This window comes from Sus scrofa, chromosome 5 (genome assembly GCF_000003025.6).
Source record: "Sus scrofa isolate TJ Tabasco breed Duroc chromosome 5, Sscrofa11.1, whole genome shotgun sequence".
Taxonomy (NCBI): Eukaryota; Metazoa; Chordata; class Mammalia; order Artiodactyla; family Suidae; genus Sus; species Sus scrofa.
Genome location: NC_010447.5, coordinates 80531533 through 80549466, shown reverse-complemented (window position 1 = coordinate 80549466; position 17934 = coordinate 80531533). Strand labels below are relative to the sequence as shown.

At 42.4% G+C, this 17934-nt stretch overlaps 1 protein-coding gene across 1 annotated transcript; it reads right to left on the bottom strand.

Annotated features, from left to right (window-relative positions):
* LOC110260780 (putative tetratricopeptide repeat protein 41) lies at positions 9974-11831 on the bottom strand. Its single transcript, XM_021092648.1, has one exon. It carries the CDS (start codon positions 10936-10938, stop codon positions 10036-10038), a length of 903 nt encoding a protein of 300 aa, XP_020948307.1. The 5' UTR covers positions 10939-11831; the 3' UTR covers positions 9974-10035.

Here is a 17934-nt window from a genome sequence, read left to right as displayed (position 1 = left end):
GAGAGCCAGCAGTTCTCCTCTGCTAGATCCCTTTATCCTGGCAAGCAGGGGTGTGGATGGAGGGCAGAAGTGTGGCTTCACCCACCTGAGCAAAATGTCAGCATCCCCACCTCGGCGGGCCCCGGGCTCACAGCCCACGCAGGAGGTGCAGCTGCTGCAGCTGCGCTGGCACAGGAAATGCTCTCTGCAAAGAAGCTGAATCTGCGCCTGACTTTTCAGGCCCAGCTGTGCTCTCTCGGCAGGAGCTCCTCCTCCTCCGCCCACGTCCACCCCCAGGTAAAGCCAAGGCGGTGGTGTTGAAAGATGCTAAGGCCAGCTGATCACGCTCACCCTGGCTTCCTCCTAAGCTGCCCTGTAGCAACAACTCTCTTGCAGGGCCATCCTTGCTCTCCTGAGTCTAGCTAATGAATAGGAGTTTCTCTCCGTAGTCTCCCCATCCCTGCTTCTTTCTCCAGCTCAACGAGGAATAATAATAATAACAATAATGATAATAATCTCCAGCTCAATGAGGCATAATAACAAGAACAATAATAATAACAGCAACTGTGTGCCAGGGACCTAAGTCCTCTACATGTATCATCACAGCTTTATGTAGGTGCTATTAATCCCATCCCCATTTTAGAGATGAGAAATTGAGGCACAGATTGCTTAAGTAAACTGCCCAAGATCACTCAGCTAGTAAGTAGTGGAGCCAGGATATGCAGGCGATCCAAGCCCAGAACCACAGCCCTTCCCATTAACAAGGAGAGTTGTTGCCCGGTTGTCAGGTTTTCACAGGCTGTTCCTGAATTTATTTTGCTCTATCAGCTAAAACATCTGTTTGTTTGGAAGATAGCAACTGTTTTCATTAGGAGATTCTCAGCACCCAAAAAAGACACTAATTAAAAGAACAGCTCACTTTGGGAATAAAGTCATAATTGGGTGAGTACAATTGAGTTTCTGTCATCAGCCTGGCCAGACTAAACACCTTTGGGACATGCCTGAGTAGGATTAATCACTTTCAGAACTAGTCACACCTGCTGCTACTGATTTTGATTTTACCCAATTTATGCGCCCTGAGATATGCAACTACTGAGAACTCACGCCCACATGTTCACTTTGTTTACTCACAGACACCCACATTGCAGAAGAAAGCTCAAATATCCATCCCTCATGAAGAGATAATAGACATCCATCACACTCACTCAGGGCCCCCCACACTCACTCAGTACCCAGAGGTGCAGGTGGGTACAAACGCCAGGCAAGAAGGGAAAATTCTCCAAAACAGGCAGAGTTAGACACATACGAGCATGCAAATATACTGCAGGTACCTAACAATAATGATAGAAATAGCTAATGCTTATCAGTGCTTACAATTCACACTGTGCTAAGTGTCTTTGTTCTTCATACTTTATCTTAGTTCATCCTCTCAACTACCTGAAAGACACGTTTTTGTTTTTGGTTTTTTTTCTTATTATTCGCATTTTACAAATGGGAACATTGAGCCACAAAGACGAAAATAACTTGCCCAAGGTCGCACAGCTAGTAAGAAGCAGGAGGACTCTCCAACTGCCTCTAGAACAGAGGGGCATACCTTGTACCTGCAATATCTCATGTGATTCTTCCTCAAAGCAGAGCTGCTGATTCTCCCTCAAAACCTGCTACCCCACCTAACCAACGTTGGCCCGTTTCAGTGAGTAGCCTTCGTTACCCATGCAGCTTCCTTAAGTCCCAAACTAGGACGTAGTCTCACGTCCCCCTTTTCCTTCACCCCCCTCATTCAGTTCCTCAGCAAATTCTTAACCCATCCGAAGTCCTCACTTCCCATTGCTATTGCCCGCTTCCAAGCCACCACCTCCTGCTCAGACCACTGCAACTCCTCTAAAAACATGACTGCCACCATGCTTATCTCCACACATTAGACCGATTTTGATCTTTGAAAAATATCAACCAAATCATGTCAGGTCCCTCCGTAAAACTGCCCTCCCATTGCAATAGACTCCAAACCTAATATTCCTTCCTACCAAGTTCAGATACGCAGTGGGCCGGCCTCCATCTTCTCCTGCCTCATCTGGTACAACTCCCCCTGCTCCTCACCACAGTCTGGCTGTGCTGCCTTCTTTCCCTTCCTAACTTACCCCGCTTTGTTTCCGCTTAGGACCTGTATTACCTTAGCTGTCCTTTCTGCCTGGAATGTTCTTTCTTCTGATGGCCACAAGGCTGCCCCCTTCTTGTCCGGCAGATCTCCCAAGAGTGTAGCAGAGACGGCTGCCTGCCCTGCCAAAGTTCATGCTCCCCTTCCAGACGGTGGGGGTGGCTCTCCATTTCCACGTGACTCCCAGTGCTGCCACGTGGGCCCAGGGTGGGCCGAGTCCTTGCCAAAAGAACAGGAGTGGAAGTGCTATGTAACGCTGCCGGGCCAAGACTTTTAAGGAAAGCCATGCCTTTCCCACACGTTCTCTTCCTCTGGCCAAAAGCAGAGGTCTCTGAGGCCCTAGAAGATGACACAGCCTCAAGATGGAAAGCCTGTGTGTCCCCAAACCACCACATGGAGGAAAGCCACTTGTTCTCTAGCTAAGAGCGCCAAATTGGACTGTTACAGAAATAAACTTCATTTGAGAAGCTACTGAAATGGGATTTATTTGTGACAGCAGCCAGAGTGTCTCCAACTACTATGGAGACACAGTCCCTGACCACTCAACCTCAACAGCCCTCCGCATGGCCTTTATCATCACGAATATGTCTTGATTATTGGTTATCTGCCTTTCTCAACCAGAATATCAGATCGGTGAGGGTCATGACCTTATCTGCCAGCCTCTGTCCTGCATCACCAGAACCCAGCACCTGGCACAGAATGGGCAACCAATTAATATTCTGTAATGAGTGAGTGAACATGCGCAATAGAGAGTTATTGCGCTGACTGGGAGGAGCAGCAGTTGAGAGGCCCAGCCTGCTGTGGAGCCCTTGCAAGTGTTTCCTCTGACTGGAATGGTCTCCCTGAGTTACCTGCCTGGCCCTCTCCTTCAGGTGTTTTATTCAAATGTCCCTTTCCCAGTGAGGCTTTCCCAGACCACACTTCTAAAATCCTAACCATTCTTACACATATACACTGCCAACTGTCTTTCTCCGATTTATTTTTCTTCATTCTACATTTTTTCATTTAGTTAACTTTTTGTCTCCTCCCTTCTCCAATAACGAGAAAACTCCATCGGGGTAGGGACTTCTGTTCATTTTGTTCACGATCCCTGGCCTTGCTCAGTGGGTTGAGGATCCGGCGTTGCCATGAGCTGTGGTGTAGATCACAGACGCGGCTTGGATCCTGCGTTGCTGTGGCTCTGGTGTAGGCTACAGCTCCTATTTGACCCCTAGCCTGGGAACCTCCATATGCTGCAGAAGCGGCCCTAGAAAAGGCAAAAAGACAAATTAAAAAAAAAAAAAAAAAAAAAAAAAAAGCAGGCTTGTGGTTATCAAAGGGAAAAAAGAGGGAGGGATAAATTAGGAAGTTTAGCATTGACATATACACAGCACTATATACAAAATGGACAGCCAGCAGGACCTACTGCATAGCACAGGGAACTCTCTTCAATATTCTGTAGTAACCTATATGGGAAAAGAATCTGAAAATGAATGAGTGCATGTATATGTATTGCTGAATCTTTATATGTACCTTGCTGTACGCCTGAAACTAACACAACATTGTAAAGCAACTCCAATTAAAAAAAAAAATGCCTATAGGAACCAAAAAGGTACATAAAGGAGGAAGGGAGGACAGGTATAAGAAAAATAATATTACTCTCGCCTATTGAAAAAAAATAGAGAGAGAGAAAAAGAGAATGTGATTGCTGTCGATGGCTGGTTAAGACAATGCTTTGAAACTCTAATAAAAGAACACTCTTTTCTGTAACCTGCACACGCTATTCAGAAACTTACAGAACAAAGCATTGTTTCCAAATGGTAAAGCCCTGTTTCCACACAGATAATCTCAAAGTACTTATTTAATTGTTGTTGTTTTTTTCCTCTTCTGTCTTTTCCAGGGCTGCACCAGCAGCATATGAAGGTTTCCAGGCTAGGCTAAGGTTCCCATAGTCGCCGGCCTATGCCACAGCCACAGCAATGCCGGATCCTTAACCCCCTGAGCAACGCCAGGCATCGAACCCACAACCTTATTGTTCCTAGTCGGATTCGTTAACCACTGAGACACAACAGGAACTCCTAATTGTTGTGTTTTTATTGGGCACAATTGGAGTTTAATTACAATAAAATTTATTAAATTTCTCACCTATTCTGGAATCCTTAAAATTATAACCTAAGTTAGCTATAATTCACATAACCCCCAAATCCACTATTTCACAATTCAGTGGTCTTCCGTGCACTCACAAGGTGGTACAAATACCACCACTATCTAATTTCAGACAATCTTCAGGACCCCAAAAAGAAACTCCAGACCCATTAGGGGTCATTTCTGGTTCCCCTCTACTCCACTAACCTATTTCCTGTCTCTATGGATTTACCTATTCAAACCTAAGATTTTTAACAGATGGCCTTTATATTTCCAACTTTTGTAGTTTTCAAAACTTTGACTGAGCACCATGTTGTTTTAACCAAATTAATCATCTTCCCCTCAGCGTGGGTTCTCAGAACCACAAGAATGTTGGTGGCTCTGCCCATCACGGGGGGTGCTGAGACTGTGGCAGAGTTGGTGGAGGAGAGGCAGGTGCCATTCTGGCCACTGTGTTTATTTCAAATCCACAAACTCTCCCAGAAGAAATGAGATCTGTGCTAAGAACTGGAGGATGGGGATGGGAGAAATAAAATGATCCCAGGAACCTCTCTATTTCTAGGATTGAAATTGGGAAGGACACCATAGAACCCACAACCTTATTGTTCCTTCTTCATGCCCCAGCCTCTTCAAGTCTATGGGAAAAGATACTGGGGTGGGGGGCGGGGGTTAATGCAGAGGACACTGGATAAGAGAGGAGGAGTGCAAACTCGGGGTAAGACAACACGATTTCTTACACACAAACACAAATAATGCCAAGGCCTGTAGTCGGCATTTAATAAGTATTGGCTGAATATCTTAATGTAATTAATAATGAGCTGATGATGTATGTAGAAGCTCTTTGTAAATTATACAAACTGTGCCGAAACATTTGCACATTTCCTAATCCAACTTCATTTCCTTAAAATCATTCCAGCATTGGCAGGAATGACTTAGACCAACTGATCTATGGGAGAAAAAAAAGGAGGCAAACTCTCTGCCCTCCAGGGTTTACCATCTTCTAAAAGAGACTGGAAGAAAATAAGTGAAATAATCAGGAAAGCTCGGCAGTTGCAGGGTGATAACCTGATGAGATTAACCTAGTGTGGCTTTGTGGGAGCCTCTCCTGCAGGAAAGGGTGGACACAGACATTCCAAATTCAGGGGATCATATTCACAAAAGTCAGATGGTTTTGCTTGGGATTTCTTGACATCTTAACCTGAGAACAGAGTCTAAACCATCCTTTAAGGCAAATCTTTCCAAGATCTCAAAGGTCCTGTTGGATTCCTTGGAAATAACCAGCACTTCCTTGCACTTCTCAGTGAACTCTTCATGGCAGAAATATTCAAAGTTGTGCTTGCAGTCTTTACAGACAAAAAGATACGTTTTAAAATCTTAGATTTGTAGTTATGCACTTTCCATTAATTATGATAAAGGCCCAGGAAAGTATCTCTCCTTCTGTGTCTAAACCACCTTCGTTCTATGTTAGTGCCATACTTCACAGCCCACCATTCTACATTCTCATGAAAGGAAGCTATAGGCAAGTAACTTAACCTTCTTCATGCTATCTGGACATGAAATTCTACTTAGGATTTCAGGTTATTTCATGACCTCAGAATGACCAGGGCAAAAAAAAAAAAAAAAAAGATTTGCTACATACACCTTTGCATCTTTTTAGATTATATAAGATTCTTAAGTATAAAGTTACCTAATTCAATTTCATGGCATATGTGCATGTTTCTATCTATGGCACTGGTTGGGGGAGTGGGGCCTATTTTTAGGATAAGATGCACTAATCCGGTGACAACTATGGGTACAGTCACAACTCTGCCATTGGGTAAGCCCTTTAAACGCTCAGGTAAAATATACGGCAGGGCCAGACATCTGGGTTTCCTGAGATTCCTTCTTGTTGCAGTTTACTGTGATTCTGAACTCACTGCTTAATTAAAGGGTGTTCTGGACTGCCAAAGTATCCTCCTACCTCTGGAGACATCTATATCCCAGAGTTAGGGTGGGGGTTGTTGTTTTTTAAATGGGGTGAGGCAGGAAAATGAACATGAGGTAAGGTCTCAAGAAACCTTATACCTCCATAGATAACTGGGCTGCCCTGTGGTTCAGGTTAGGACCAGAACAGACCTAGAGGACCAACAGTCCAGCCAAGGTCAGTTTCACATTTCAAGATCTTAGAATTAGAGATGATCCCGCAGTCTAATGAATCTCTTTAGCTAAACTTAAACCTCACCCACTAGTCTCAGGTATCTCCAAGGACCTCAGAAGTGCTTCTAAAGATCAAGAGTATGAACTGATAGCTCTATATTGTTTTATGATAACTATCAGCTACCCGCTGACCTATTGCTTCCCCAGCTGTGAGATTTTGGAACTCCCTGGGTGAATAAAGGCTACCAAAGATGAAAAAGAAAAATAATTTAGCACTGCTTTCTAAAGATCTTTTTAATAATCTATCCATTATGTACCTTCTAATGCAGACATAAAATCTGCATATTGTATATCCAAAACTAAAATCTAAAACAAGCTCATCTTTCAATAATAACCAAAATTGGGCATTCCTGTCATGGCTCAGCAGTAATGAACTTGACTAGTATCCATGAGGATGCAGGTTCCATCCCTGGTCCTGTTCAGTTGGTTGAGTTTCTGGCATTGCTGTGAGCTGTGCTGTAGGTCGCAGATGCTGCTCAGATCTGGTGTGGCTGTGGCTGTGGTGTAGGCTGGCAGCTACAGCTCAGATGTGCCACTAGCCTGGGAACTTCCATATGCCATGGGTGTGGCCCCAAAAAGACAAAAAATTAAATAAATAAATAAAAATAGCAACCAAAATTAAAGACTAAGGAGGATACTAAGGAGAAACAAACTGTACCCAATACACAGAAAGGATTGATTCTTGAACATGTTTAGTAAATATTTTATTTAATTAATTTATTTATTTTTCCTGCTATACAGCATGGGGATCAAGTTATTCTTACATGTAAACATTTTTCCCCCACCCTTTGTTCTGTTGCAACATGAGTATCTAAACAAAGTTCTCAATGCTATTCAGCAGGATCTCCTTGTAAATCTATTCTAAGTTGTGTCTGATAAGCCCAAGCTCTGATCCCTCCCACTCCCTCCCTCTCCCATCAGGCAGCCACAAGTCTTTCTCCAAGTCCATGATTTTCTTTTCTGAGGAGATGTTCATTTGTGCTGGATATTAGATTCCAGTTATAAGTGATATCATATGGTATTTGTCTTTGTCTTTCTGGCTCATTTCACTCAGTATGAGAGTCTCTAGTTCCATCCATGTTGCTGCAAATGGCATTATGTCATTCTTTTTTATGGCTGAGTAGTATTCCATTGTTTATATGTACCACATCTTCCGAATCCAATCATCTGTTGATGGACACTTGGGTTGTTTCCATGTCCTGGCTATTGTGAATAGTGCTGCAATGAACATGTGGGTGCATGTGTCTCTTTTAAGTAGAGTTTTGTCCAGATAGATGCCCACGAGTGGGATTGTGGGGTCATATGGTAGTTCTATGTATAGATTTTGTTAGTAAATATTAATCATTGGATGCAGTTCAGATTGAGAATGGTCAAATTTATTACTCTTAAGGTATTTAATGTTAATCCAGTAAACAGAAGAATAAACCAAGATTTACCAATATTACATTATTTTCTCAAGGTCACACAGCTAGGAACTGAAAAATCTAAGATCTGAAAACATATCTGTCACTGGACATTCTAAAACTCCAAGCATGTAGTAAATATTCAAGATATTTTGGGACAGCTCAACATCCATCTGCCCTACCCTAATTCCCATAAGAGCCCCAGACTATCATTTGGGGTCCCACCTTGTCTCAACTCTCAGTTCATGTTACTGCAGTGGATCTGACTCAGTCCAGCTCCAGAGGTGACATATAGACGATCAGAACAACACATTTTCTCAGCCAGATATAAGCATATAGTCCAGGTCTAGTTAATCAGAGACAGAAAGACTCACTGTCAGGACTCTGAGCCACTTCTACCAGACTTGACCCTGGAGTTGCTACAGCCATCTTCCCCCCATGATGGAGGAACCAAGGAGTTGAGGCAACATCAGGACCACAGAGCTATGCAGAGAAATAGTGAAGAACCAGGGCATAACTTCATTTGAGCTACTGGATGAAGTCTGAGCTGAACACAAACCTAATCCTGAGCTTTAAAGTTATGCAAACTAATAAGCTCTTTTTTTGTTGAAGTCACTTTGAGTCACATGGAACCCAAAGAATAATGACTGAGAAAATATTCTTTTCTAGGACTTGAAAATGATTTGGCTTTTAGGCAATTCTGTTTGAGCAGCACAAGTGGGATTTCACATCCCACCCCCAGCAATGAATGTGAATGACTTTAGGTGGGTCAACTCCCTCCCATTCAGTTGACCACAAATCCATCCACTTCCTACCATATTACAAGGACTATGCCTGCTTGGTCCCTGAAAGAATTTGAGAATGTACCACCTGCATTTTGCATTCTCACAGTAATTCATACAACAGTAATTCATAGTCTTTTTTGGGTCATTAAACCTTTTGAGGATTTGATCAAAGACACAAGCCAAAACACACATATGCACATAAACATTCTATTTTTCATGTAATTTTAAGGGCCTCAGAGATCCTTCCCAGAGTCTGTCTGTGAAGTGAAGTGAAGAATCTTTGCCCTACTCTGATATTGCTTTTCCCTTTTTAATCTATAAATGTCCATAAGACACTGTTTTCAAAATAAATGTAATCACTTCATTCAGAGGCAATACGATATCAAGCAGTGCTTCTCAAACTTTAATGTGCATGCCACTCACCTGGCCATCTTTCTTTATTTAAATGCAAATTCTAATTCAATAGACCTAGAATGCACTTCCAGCAAGTTGCTAGGTGATGCCAAGGCTACTGGTCCATGGACTAGTCTCTGAGTCCATGGACTACTGAGTTTGCTTGTGAAGGCAAATGAGCATGGATTTTGGAGATAAAAGGACTTGGATTCAAATCCTGGAATGACCCTCAATGTTTAAGGCAAGTCACTTAACTGCTACACAGCAGCTTTCATTTGTTCATCTGTAAAACAGGAATTATAGCACCTTCCTTGCAGGGCTAAACCTCAAAGATTAAATGCAATAACCTGCAAAAAAGCACTTGAAAATTAAAAGTCCTTTTCCCTTTAGATCAGAGTTTCTGAACCTTGGCATTACTGACATTTGGGGTTGGCAAACTGTTTATTAGGGTGGGCAGTCCTGTGCACTGTAGGATGTTTAACAGTGACTCTGATCATCTGTTAGATGCCACTGGCACACCCTCACCAAAAATGTCTTCAGATGTGGCCAAAAGTCCCTTAGGGGCAAAATCAGCCCAGGCTGAGAAACTGTTCTGGGTCTACATGTTAACTGCCAGATATTTTAGGTCTTCTCCCAGCTCCTTGACTTCCCAACTCATCTTTCATGAACCGCTATTCGCTCTTATTGTTTCAAAAATCTTCAGTTTTACAGGAATATGGTAACAATTTTATATGCTTGAGGGTTTTTTTTTTTTGGTTTGTTTTTTTGTTTTTTCTTTTTAGCGCTACACCTGCAACATATGGAAGTTCCCAGGCTAGGGGTCAAACCAGCCTACACCACAACCACAGCAACACCAGATCCAGTCGCATCTGCAAGCCACAGCTCATGGCAATGCTGGATCTTTAACCCACTGAGCAAAGCCAGGGATTGAACCCACATCCTCATAGATCCTAGTTCCATGGTTCATTAACTGCTGAGCCATGAAGAGAACTCCATATTTCTAATCATTTAAAATTTCCTTCACAAAGAAGACATACAAAACACATGCACCTATAATGACAGACCTGGCTATCTCCATATTTACTAACCTATATTTTTCCATCATTATAGTGGCCAGGTAAAGTTTTTCTATCACAACCAACCAGTCCTTGAGAACCAGCTCACCCAACTCGTGGAGATCTCTATACAATCTGACGGGGAGCCCTTTGCTAATAATCTCGGCCTTAAGCTTTTCAATCTTTAATTTTTCCTCACTGTTCATTTGGAAACCTGAGGACAGCCCCTCCTCCTTTTTCTCATCCAGAGTCTTCAGCAGCGTGGTTTCCATCCTAAAGTAAAAACACTGAAATTGAGACTCGTTCAGAAATGCTGCTTGGATGATCTCTAACTCCATCAGACTGAAGTTGGGATTCTCCAGGACCCAAGGATGACCATTTTTTGCAGCTACATGGACAGTCTGTTCCACAATGGATAAACTGGACAGGTCAGTTGACTTGGCGAACATGACACATGAGTAGCCGGGGGGAATGTCCCCGTATGTCTGACGCTGAAAGCAGATAAAAAAGGGAAAGCAGCTGTTCACATAGTTGAGACAGAGCTTTGGATTTTGCGAGTGGAGACCAAAATGCTGTCTAATCATGTTGGAGGGTAAGGGTGCCTGGGCCCTCATTGCTGACCACCTCAGGTCCACAGCTTTGAAATACATGCCCCGGGAATTGCAGAGTTCATTCAGCTGAGGGAAGATGTTGTTTGCTAGAAAGTCTCTCTCTTCTCGAAAATCATTCAGGATTGGGCAGATGTAAGGCTGAATAGGTTTTGGGGACTTTAAAAGGAATTGGGCATACCTGTCTACATTCCCATTTGCCTTTTGGCTCATTTCATTTTGCTCAGAGATGACGTCCATCTCAAAACAAAACAATTTTCATCTTGGTGCAGCCACTGATCTCCACTGCTTCTACGACTTCCTCCTAATTATGTTTGCTAGAAATAGATTGAAAAATGTCCCCCAAATGCCGTCTTTCTTATAGATATTTGAAGGTGAGTGATGTCAACCAACGGGCAGATAAGAGTTGAAAAACAATCTAGCTTAAGTTAGGACTGAAAAAGAAAAAAACATTCTTTTTTAGGATTGCAGGAATTCCACATCACCTCTGTTTCCCCAGTGCTTCTGCTAAAGAGCTGAGAACCACAGGTGATCAGCGGGTGCTGGACACAAGGTGTTCCCTCTCTCTCTCTCTCAGCCCCTTCATCCACCATCCCAGTGTTCCTTCAGCGACCTGCTCCTTATGTCCCCCTGTGAATCTGGCAACTATGCAAGGGGTCTTGCTGAGAGTAGGAAAAGGAAGACAAATGTAGAAAGAAGCCTAATGTATCTAGGAGCAGAATAAGCCAAGACCCATGACTGTGAACAGAAGCAAGAATGAAAATAGGTGTGAAGCTGAAATCAGGACGAGAGGAACAAGTCAAAATATAATAAGGCCCAAGGCCAGTAATGCACCTGGCAAGGAAGAGAGGCAGGAAGTCTGGATCTAAGAACTTGATGGAGTTCTGTGATTGTTTTTCTATCTTAAATTGTGCCAGTTTATACAACATTCCATTCGTCTACACACCACTGAGAATTCTATTCCACTGAGCTAATGGAAAAACACACACCCTCCAACAATGATGTAGATATGCTTGCATCTTGCCAGAAGCAAAAAAGAAAAAAAATCAATGAAAACTACCAGTTTTATGAGCTTGTCTTCCTTCCTTTCTTCCTTCCTCCCTCCCTCCTCCCTTCCTTCTTTTCTTTCCCTTTCTTTCTTTCCGTTCGTTCTTTTTTTCTTTCTTTTTATGGCTGCACCATTTTTTTTGGATCCAGGGGTTGATCCAAGCTGCAGCTGCAACATATGCCTCAGCTGTGGCAACACCAGATCCTTAACCCACTGTGCGGGGCCAGGGATCAAACCCACGCCTCCACAGCGACCAAGCCTCTGCAGTCAGGTTCTTAATCCACTGTGTCATAGCAGGAACTTCTTATGAGCTGTTTCTTGATGCAACTCATTTCCATACCAAATGTTGGGGGTTTTTTGGTTATGTTTGTTACTTTAACCTCTGGAGAAGCATATCATGTTATCATGTATAGCACAATTTTTCCTCAAGGCCGCCTGACAAGAATATAATGCAGAGAGAGTTGTGGAACTACACGATTTCCAAGATTCTTTCCAGCTCCAAAACTTCTACTAAGTCCCTCAAGTAAATTACCATCAACATGGCTGACTGGGTCATGTAAAATAGCAAATTTATTTACCATAATTTAAAAGTTAACAAATCTCTTATTTGAAATTCAACTCCTCTCTGCTCTTTTAGTATCCAAAGTTGGCAGAGGACAACTGGATAGATATTTTGTAATTGACCTGCTTTTCTAAGGCAGACTCCAGGGAGATTGTTTTTGTTTGTTTGTTTGTTTTTAGGGCCACATCTGTGACATATGGAGGTTCCCAGGCTAGGGGTCTAACTGGAGCTACAGCTGCTGGCCTACAATACAGCCAGAGCAATGCCAGATCCAAGCCGCATCTGTGACCTACACCAGATCCTCACAGCAAAGCCAGATGCTTAACTCACTGAGCAAGGCCAAGGATAGAAACCCAGCCTTCATGGATGCTGGTCAGATTTGTTTCTACTGCACCACAATGGAAACTCCCAGATTTTTGCTTTTAATAGAAAATACAAATGTAAACTATAAGACCAGAAGTGAATTTAATTTATAACAGGTTTGACCTTTCTGATGGCATGTAAGAGACTCACGGCACTGCCAGATTTTATTAGTAAATGCGGATAACCATTGTATAAACCCAAAGTCAATTCTCAAGTAGGGTAACGTGGTGTTGAGTTGGGGCAGGGCCTAGAGAGATCACAAATAATCCAAATTTGTAGTTCAAACTAGTTGAAAAGACAGAATGTGAACTAATGTAAATGATAGTTACAATTACATTAAAACACATTCACTGTTCGAGAGACAAAAATAAAACAAGGTCCATAGTTTAGAAATATTAAACATCACATAAATTGCTTGATGAAAAACTACCAAAAGGTTAACATGAGGAAATAATTACAGTGGCTTCACGTCTCAGCTGAAATACTGTAGGTTTTTAAACATTAAACTAAGACCAAGGACATTAATGTGTATCTACGTATGACTGAGTCACTTTGCTTTACAGCAGAAATTGACATAACACTGTAAATCAACTATACTTTAATAAAAAATTAAAAAGTAGAGTCAACTTTATTTTGGTTTACATGGATAATTGGTCAAGGTCAGGATCATTTATGAAAGACTATCCTTTCTCCCCTAAATTGAAACATCATTTTCGTCATATATTAAACTGAAACAATCTACTTCTGGACTCTCTTGCAGCATTGTTCTGTTTGTTTATTCAAACATGCGGTGAATATTTATCATCTGAATCCCCTTCCCATTTGGGGGAAAAGCCCCACTTCTGGTTCTTACCCCCATCTCATGAACCCACTCCTTACAAAAGAATTGTAAATGCCAGCTAGAAGCTTTCTCAGCTTCTCCAGCAGCTAGGGTATAGTAGCAGCCCGCTTCCAAAATGGCCCCAGGATCTCTGACTCCTGATATTCACATCCTTGTGTGATCTCCTCTCTCACTGAGTAAGGTTATGGCAGAAATGATGGCACATGATTTCTGAGGTTGGTCATGCGTTATCATGGCTTCTGCCATGTTTTCTGACTTGGATCGCTCACGCTGGGGAAAGCCAGCTACCATACTGTGAGCACACTCAAGAAGGCCTATGGAGAGGTCCAGCTGGTGAGGAATAGAGACCTCCTGCCAATAGCTATACGAATGAGCCATCATGGAAGCAGACCCTCCAGCCCCGTCAAGCCTGAGATGACAGCAGCCTATGCTAACATTCTGACTGCAGCTTCATGAGAGACCCAAATCAGGACGATCCAACTAAGGACTTCTACATGCCTAACTACAGATATGGTGTGAGATAATGTTTACTGTTTAAACTACACAGTTTGGGGATACTTTTTTTTTTACACAGCAACAGATGACACATATGATATGGCACTAGACTCAAGTTCTGCATTTGTTTTATATTCTTCATTAAGATTTCCTAGTTTTATGTTGGAGCTATGTCTTTCTTGCCATAAGTATTTATGGTTTTTGTCTCTAACACGAAGAAATTTTTAAAATTTCCATTTCTGTGGTTTTTGCAAGATCAGAGCAATCTATTGATGTTTATATATTTCTTATAGTCAAAATCCCCCCCCCCCCAGTAGAATCTCTTGAATTTCTGGGACATGCAGTCATTTCACCATTAAGAAGGAATTTTAAAATAAGAGATCTTAATTTGTCTAAAATTAATGCCAATTACTTCATTTTCTGCCTTAGACCCTCCTAAACACTGTAGGACAATAGTAACAATAGTAAGCATCTCTGTCTGGGTTTCAGTGTTTTGTTGTTTAAGTTAATAGATACTATTATTATGTCTGATTGAAGCATAATTTACATGTGACAAAATTCACTCTTTTTGAAGTATACAGTTTGATGAGTTTCAACCAACGAAATCAAGATCAAGAGCATTTCTTGCAAATCAAAACTACCATGAGATACCACCTCACACCAGTCAGAATGGCCATCATTAATAAATCCACAGTAACAAGTGCTGGAGGGGCTGTGGAGAAAAGGGAACCCTCCTGCACTGCTGGTGGGAATGTAAACTGGTACAGCCACTATGGAGAACAGTTTGGAGATACCTTAGAAATCTATACATAGAACTTCCATATGACCCCGCAATCCCACTCTTGGGCATCTATCCGGACAAAACTCTACTTAAAAGAGACACGTGCACCCGCATGTTCATTGCAGCACTATTCACAATAGCCAGGACATGGAAACAACCCAAATGTCCATCGACAGATGATTGGATTCGGAAGATGTGGTATATATACACAATGGAATACTACTCAGCCATAAAAATAGAATGACATAATGCCATTTGCAGCAGCATGACTGGAGCTAGAGACTCTCATACTGAGTGAAATGAGCCAGAAAGACAAAGACAAATACCATATGATATCACTTATAACTGGAATCTAATATCCAGCACAAATGAACGTCTCCTCAGAAAAGAAAATCATGGACTTGGAGAAAAGACTTGTGGCTGCCTGATGGGAGAGGGAGGGAGTGGGAGGGATCAGAGCTTGGGCTTATCAGGCACAACTTAGAATAGATTTACAAGGAGATCCTGCTGAGTAGCATTGAGAACTTTGTCTAGATACTCATGTTGCAACAGAACAAAGGGTGGGGGAAAAAATGTAATTGTAATGTATACATGTAAGGATAACCTGACCCCCTTGCTGAACAGTGGGAAAATTAAAAAAAAAAAAAAAAAGAAGATCAAGAGCATTTCTGTCATCCCCAAAAGTTCCCTCACACTCTTTTATAATCATTCTTTTATATTTTTGCTTCAGTTTAAATAAGATATATACACTTAAATGCAACTCTACTGTTAATAACTGTTCAAGTCTGCACACAGACCGCATCTACATCGCTCACCCCTCTACAGTCAGCAACTTGCACAATGCCTGGCACATACCCGGTCCCAAACATTTGCTAAATTAATAAATGAATGGTTGAACCAATCAACCAACCAAAAAATTCATCCTGGTGCTCAGCCCCATTCCTCAATGCTGATACCAACTGCTTTCTTGCCTTGGCATCCCCAGTCTGCAGTCTCCTTGACTGCTCACAGCCCGACTACACCTGTCTACCAGGTAAGAAGGGCTATCCATTTTTCCTAATGCATCCCTTTGCCTGTCAGTTTTTTTTCCTCTGAAGTTCAACTACAAAGAAGGGTGCTGTCTAGTGGGGTTAGCTATGCTCAAGGAAAAGCTTAACAACAACAAAAAAAACAAAGATAGCTATTTCCAGTAGTGTTCATGGGGATACAGCATCAAAAGGGAAAAACTAAAATTAGGCAGCAAAGGTCAAGAGCTTAATAACCATCTGAAGTGTAAGTTCCAGAGGAGCTGAGGATTAATAACAGGTCAAAAGGCAGAAAAGGTGGAGACTACAGGGGAGAAAAAGAAGGCTGGGAACTGGGTAAGCCGCCCATTCCTTTTACAGGGGCCAGGTATCCTGTCTTAAAGGCACAGAGTTGAGCCCTACTATAGCCAGCCATCTTTTTCTGCAAGTCTACTGTCCCGTGTTCTGTCTGATTCATACATTTCCACTGTCATCTACAGAAACATCTACCACAAGCAAGAGACCTATTTTAGAGGGCTAGTCTCATTCTCAGTTCCCTCCAGGTGCAGCACAAACTACCCACCACTGGCTAGTGGAGAGGGAATCTGCATTTTAGAACTGGCTGCTTACTTGTCCAGAGATAGAGAAGGTGAAGAAATGTGAAATGCAGAAAAATGAAAGAATTCATCTTTTTCTAAAAACAAAAAATAAACAAGAGTTAAAACGTATGAAAATGGAAGTTCCCATTGTGGCTCAGCAGTAACAAGCCCAACTAGTATCCATGAGGATGCGGGTTCAATCCCTGGCCTCTTAGTGGGTTAAGGATCCAGAGTTGCAGTGATCAGTGGGGTAGTTCAAAGACACCGCTTGGATCCTGCGTTGCTGTGGCTGGCAGCTGTAGCTCCAATTTGACCCCTAGCCAGGGAGTTTTCATATGCCACAGATGCAGCCCTAAAAAGCAAAAAAAAAAAAAAAAAAAAAAAAAGCAATTTTTTTTGAGATTTCTGAAAGTAATACTCTTTTTAAAAAATAGTTGCACCCACAGAAGCATAACAAAAGCTTTGTAAGTTGCCCTTGGCTTACTAATAAAAAAATACAGGTAATTCTGGGCAGATGTAAATTAGGCACCACCACAATGTGTAAGCCAACCATAGAAATAGATTGACAAACCTAAATAGAGGAAGTTATAAATATATACGATAGACTGTCACTGAAAGGCTTGTCTTCAGGAATTCTGATGATTATCAGAAAACAAATTCGAAGGTCAAATAACCTCTAGAAAGCATTAAGGAAGGCAGTATTTTTGTTGGAATGTGGTGTGGGTCGGAGTAGGGGGCGGTCTGTAAAGACCAGGTTAAAGAGACAGAAAACTTTTCTAACGACGCAGCTTAGCCTGAGGGACTTTTCTCACATGAAAGACACCTGGTGTTTTACGTGTCTTTCTATGTTTCTATGAAGTTAGAAGGCTGCACTCTCTCATTTGCAGCCCCACAGGTTTTGCTTTCAAAGATCTGCAGGTGTATCCTCCTGCGCCCGTCAAATTGAGAGGGGTTTTTTTGTTTTTTGTTTTTTCTATGCTAGACTGGCTTTACTACCACGCTCTCTACTTAACTTACAGCAGGGGCTCTGTAGGTGACCGCCTTTGAACTTCACCAAGGAGTAGAGGGCATCAAAGTTGCTCGCAATCTCTCAAGGGACAATAAATAAATAGCCCCACTGTCCTCCTCTTCTGTAAATCCAATCAGAAGGCCTGGAGATTCTGGCCACGAAAAGTACAGACGTAACAGGGGCTCCGGCTGACCTAGGGAAGCGCGAGAAGACAGATTCGGAAAAGCGTGTTCTCCAACTGGAGGCGAGTCCCAGACTCGAGAGGCCCAAGCCCATAATACTGGGCGGCCTCACCCAAGACCTGGCGGCTTTCTAGGCCCGCTTCTGAAGGCTGTGTACACTGAAGAGTCTGGAACAGGTACAAATCTCTACCGCAAGGGGAAGGAAATGTAAACACTAAAACGCGCGGCACAGAGTTCCGGCGGAGACACACTGGAAAAATGGGGAAAGAAGGGCCAAGCTACGCAACTGAATAAAGACTACGATTCCCAGCATTCACTACAGTGTTCCCCGGGGTACGTTGCATGCCGGGAA